General features: G+C 48.0%; 1 protein-coding gene across 1 annotated transcript; it reads left to right on the top strand.

Annotated features, from left to right (window-relative positions):
* Positions 1 to 1,048: 1,048 nt before the first annotated feature.
* Positions 1,049 to 3,641, top strand: LOC102458218 (pro-adrenomedullin). The gene is made up of 4 exons (XM_075927945.1): positions 1,049 to 1,196; positions 1,715 to 1,825; positions 2,057 to 2,197; positions 2,567 to 3,641. Exons 2-4 carry the CDS (start codon positions 1,728 to 1,730, stop codon positions 2,877 to 2,879), a joined length of 552 nt encoding a protein of 183 aa, XP_075784060.1. The 5' UTR covers positions 1,049 to 1,196; positions 1,715 to 1,727; the 3' UTR covers positions 2,880 to 3,641.
* The last annotated feature ends 1,720 nt before the right edge of the window (positions 3,642 to 5,361 follow it).

Here is a 5,361-nt window from a genome sequence, read left to right as displayed (position 1 = left end):
GGTCTTCTGGGAAAATGTCAATACTAGGCCTCACTTAATCAGCGGATAAATCTGGTTCCTTCTGGCACAGAGTAAAATATTTTATAGTAAAAAGAATCAGAAGGAAAAAGAGAAAAAAGAAATTAAAACCTCTGAAATGTTCACAGTAAAGTTATCACACACTATTGTAAAACAGCTATATTTTTCTGGCTATGGTGAAGGGTCCCGATCCGGCAAACATGCACGTGCTTAACTTTGCTACCCTGACTGAAGTTAAACACGTTTCAGTGTTTGTAGGATTAGGGTCAGCACATGACAACTCTTTCCTTATATAAACATATATTTAAAATGCATAGATTTTAGTATTTTAGATAGCCGTGTATCTAGTTCCATAGCAGTACAATTTGCTTTGTTTGAACCTTTGAATGTTTGTTCTTAACTTAATGTTTTAACAATATCCAAATGTCAGCTTACATTAAAACAATCAAAAAGAGAGAAACATGCTCTAGAGTGGGTAATAAATACAACTATTGGATGATGTATTCATTTACTTACTTATGTAACAAAGCCTGTTCTTCATTAAAACTATCCTTTGCATTTCACATTTTCCAAATATATATTTAAAATTTGACTGGCTGCACTTGCATGGATTTTGAACACTACTAGGTCTAGCTACAATACATCTATAAACGTCTATCTATAGTGTTTATTTTCTGTGATGGGAACTATATAGTATATACTATCCTATATAGGTACGGTGTTCCGAGTATAATGCAGAATCATCAATATAGCAGATACTGTAAATTGTAATGAACATTGCAGCATGCAATGACTAAGAACCCACACCTAAAAATTCCTTTGATAATTAGCACAACGCTAACAGCTTGTCCGGGATTTGTTTTGCTAATCTTCCTACTTTTGCCCTAGCATTGGTTGCCCCGATCCATACTCATTGCGGCAGTATGATTAATATTAGACGTGCATGGGTCGGAGAGGGATGGGGGCAGAAAGTGTCAGAGCAGTCATACGAAGCTCCTCCCCCTTCCCAGCGGCGTTGCTCTATATAAATGTGAAGTGGAGCGCAGGACAGTCAGTGGTTACTTCAGTGACGCGGAGGAGAGTTTCTAGAGGCAGCGAGGCTCGGGGGGGAGGGGAAACTATTACTTGGGGTCGGTATTATACAAAGACTTTTCTCAGTGGATTATCATTATCATCAGGTATGGAGCTTTGAAAAAGAGGAATTAAGTGTGGGTGCACAAGTAGTTACCAGATCTGGTTTACTTTTTAAAATGCATGAAGTTATGCTGATGAGTTTGCACTGGCTGTTGGTTTCATTTGTAGCTTGCAGAGTAAACGTAACATAGTTTTCTTTGCGAGTTAAGAAAGCTGAGCTGTCAAGGGTTACAAGCAAATGCAATTAAATATAGCGTGGTAGGGGAATTTGTTGCATGCTTTAAAATAAGTAGAAAGCTTTTTCTAATGACATCCTAATTTAGGGTATTTTGACAACAATTTTCTGCCTTCGGCTACGTGCTCAAGTAAAGTGTCTGACAAAAGCAAACTTTGGAGGTTCGCTTGTTTACTCTCCGATAAACTGCTCAGCAAATATTAGTTTAGCGCGCCCGCCCCAAGTCCCCGGCGACTGGGGACCATCCAGAGGCGTAGAGTCCCTGTAACTGAATACAGCTAGTGTCAGTATGGCCCGGTGACACCTTTCTTGTATCCTCGCCACCAGGATTTCAGCCAGAATGAGATTTGTTCACGTAACCCTCTTCTGTCTCGGATCTGTGACCTTCCTTGGGGCGGATGCTACGAGGCTAGACGTCGCTTCGCAATTCAAAAGAAAGTAAGTTTCTCGTCCGAAGTGTTCCTCCGGCCAGGCTGCGAAATGGCTCCAACGCGAGCCAAGCGGGCTGCATCCTAGAGCCGGAGGTGTAAACTCCTCTGCGACTAGCACGGTGCCTAAGCCAGACAACACCCCTTCGGCGCTGGCAGACCCGTTAGCCCCCAGCTTGTGCTTAGTCTGGCTCGGCTGTGGGCTCACGCTACCCCCCCCCCCCTTTGCTGCTTCTTGCAGATGGACCAAATGGGCCCTGAGCCGGGCCAAGCGCGATGCCAACCCGGCCGGCACGTTCAGCGAGCTAGCGGTAGCAGCTGACGGGCAGCCTCTCATCCGGCCGCAGGACGTGAAAGAGGATCCCCGAGTATCGCCTCCCAGGTAACTCCTCGCAAGTCCGCCTGAGTCCCAGATCTCCCCCCTTGGGGGCGGTAAAATCCCCTGGGATCCGGCATCGGCCTCGCCCGCTTTCAGCTGGCGGGAGGCGAGCAAGTGTGCGGTGGGAAGCCGCACAGAGCCGGGAACCTGAGCCCCGGGTACGCTGGAATAGCAGCATCCCTCAGACCGCGCGGTCACCTCCGCCGGGCGCTCGGGGCGGTAGCCAGGCGTGCACTGCTTACCCCCCTCCCCGGCGGGCGCGGTTGAGCCCTAGCTTCCCGCGCCCCGGAGCCGGCTCCCTCCGCTTGGAGTCCCGCTGTCCCTTTGCAACCCCTGCTCCTCTCACGCCTCCTTTCTCTCTGTGCCCCGCAGCGGCCCGGCGGACGCCCGCATCCGAGTGAAGCGCTACCGGCCCAGCACCAGCAGCTTCCCCCACTTCCAGGCGCTACGGCTGGGCTGCAGGTTCGGCACCTGCACCATCCAGCAGCTGGCCCATCAGATCTACCAGCTGACGGACAAGGACAAGGACGGCGCGGCCCCCCCGGGCAAGATCAGCCCGCAGGGCTACGGCCGCAGGCGGCGCTCTGTGCCAGCCCCTCGCCGGACGCGAGCCCCGGGCGCCGCAAGCCCTGGCCAGCCAGGCTGGGTACCGCCGCAGCCCCGCGCCCCCGCCCGCATGACTTAGAACTGCAGCCCAGCACCGCGCTGGCCCGCCGCGGAGAGCGGATTCGGCATCAGGGAACCCCCGGGGCAGAGGCCTCGGAGACCGAGCGGGGAAGCAGGACGCTCACCCGCTGGGCCTTGGACTGACCCTCCCAGAGGCGGCAGCTGCCTCCCCCCGCCAGAGGCGCTCGGCACCTGCCGGGCCGGACCCGCCAGCGGCGCCGAGCCCCTCAGAAGGTGTGTGGCGCTACGGGAGAGCTCACGGCTGGCCCCTTCTCTCTGGCCATGCCACATCACACGGCGCTGCGGCTGCTTCGGCTGCCACTGACGTTGCAAACCCTGGATCTCGGACACACGGGGACTTGTCCCTGCCTGCCCTGGCCGCTGGGCTGCGGGACTAGCTCCCTCTGGTTGTCTGCAGCCGGCAGGGAATCTGACACTCAAGTCCCCGCGGGGACTGCCTTATACTTGAATGTAACTCAGAGGAAAAGTGCAATCGTGCCTGGTCTAATTATAAGTGCTGTGTGTAGAATAAGATAAATATCAATATTTAAGATTTTTACTGTTTCCCATCGTTTTTGCATAATTGAAGAGTTATTTTTATACGGTTTTTTGCATAAGGGCATTGTATTCCCCTTGTTTTCCATAGCGTGAATGTAAAATCTTGGTGTTTAACTCTGAGTTTCTTATCTTGCATTCTGGACTGGTGACAGATGTAGAGAATGTATTTGCTATTCTCCATGGGTAACGTGTGAAATAAACACTATTACATAAAACAACACTGTTATGGTCCCTCTCTGGGAAAGGGGGACAAGATCAAAATTAGTTATTTCTTACCCTGTTCTCTCCTATAGTAACCAATTTGACAGGGCTGTGCAATAACAGGCTACCAGGCCATTAATCACGGGCAGTTTATAGCAGCCAATGTAGGACCAAAAGCTTCTAGCAAGTAAATGTAACCTACCCTTTAAAGTCTCGGAGCAGGGCTATTTAGAAGTCTCCAAGGCTTTTCCTGAGCCCGTGATTCAACCCAGGCTGAAATGTCTCACAGGCTCGATCGTGCGAGTTTATTTTTGCCATAATTAATCAGAGGAAACAATGCAAACTTCCAACATTGCACAACAAAGTAATAGATTTATTGAGGCATTCTGTTCCCAAAATGCTCATGGCAGTTTACAAGTTACTTATAGTGAAGGATTTTCTGGGCCACAGTTCAGGTTAAAGTTGCCGACTGGATCAATGTGGGCAGGACATCTTAGCATTACTTAAAAAAAAAAACCCCAAACCAGAAAACAAATTCGAGATACTATGGAGTTTATTAACAGAGCTACAGCACCATCTAACGGTGTTGTTCATCACCAATGCGCCAAAGATCAGCTCAGGCTCAGAGTGAATGCTTTCAACCACCCACGTAGGTGGGGGTCCTCACCACTTCACATTTTTCATTGCATTTAGAACTTTTGTAGAGTTTATGGGAGGCATCGTTTTTCAAAGAGGGGGCGGGGAGGAAACAATTAGTTTCTTCTTAGCTGAGCTACCTCTGCAAAAGGTGGAAGTGACCCCCTCCACCTATTTGAACAAAAGTTGTAGCTGTGTGCATGAGTTGGTTGTGATTGAGGCACCCACAAGTTTTTATAGGCACATTTTATAGAGGCTTGAGTGTTAACCACTTTCCCCCAATTTTTTTCAACTAAGACTTCTATAGTCTAGAGCTATGGGGTTTTTATATAGTTAGGTTTCTGGTTGAGGTTTTTATTTTTACAAACTAGCACTTATATCTGTAACAAACAGGTGACAAGTAAAACCACAAGAAAGATTTATCCCTTTCCTGGTGCTGACATTTCTGATCTAGATTTGTGGAAAGCAACGATAGGATGGGTGAAAATAACATTTTCAAAAGCACATATGTAAAACATTGTCCTTTATATGTTGATCAGGCTTCCATTCCCCCCAGAAACATTGTCTCCTGCAAATTTCAGCAGGTGGCTGCCAACTGCAAATCCAGCAAGTAGCTACTGTAAAAATCATTACAGATATAAAGATTATGAAGTAAGTCTGGCTTCTGCAGTCAAACAAAAAGTAGTGTTATAGAGAAAGATACCCCAGGATTTCATCTTTTGTATGTCCAGACAGCGGAGCTATTTTGGAATACTGGAGGTATCCCAGAAGAGCTGTTCCACATTTTTAGTGCCATTCTGGGATTCCTTGTTTCATGAGGGTTAAAGGATGTCTTGAAATAGGCTATTTCAAAATAAGCTGCACAAATTGTGTAGCTTATTCCAAGATAAGGTTGCTGTCTAGACACACCCTGGCCCCACTGAAGTCATCTTAACTACTCATAGGGCACATCTACACAGCAGGGCTAAAACCCAAATTAGCTAAACAATTTGAGCTATGTCAATTGTGTAGCTGAAGTAGAAATAGCTTATTTCAGCTTTTGGCACTGTCTACACAGCAGGAAGTCCGAGAGAGCACTCTTCCTCCAACTTCCCTTACTGTTTGTA

The sequence above is a fragment of the Pelodiscus sinensis genome, chromosome 4 (genome assembly GCF_049634645.1).
Source record: "Pelodiscus sinensis isolate JC-2024 chromosome 4, ASM4963464v1, whole genome shotgun sequence".
NCBI lineage: Eukaryota > Metazoa > Chordata > Testudines > Trionychidae > Pelodiscus > Pelodiscus sinensis.
This window is presented reverse-complemented; position numbering and strand designations above follow the sequence as displayed.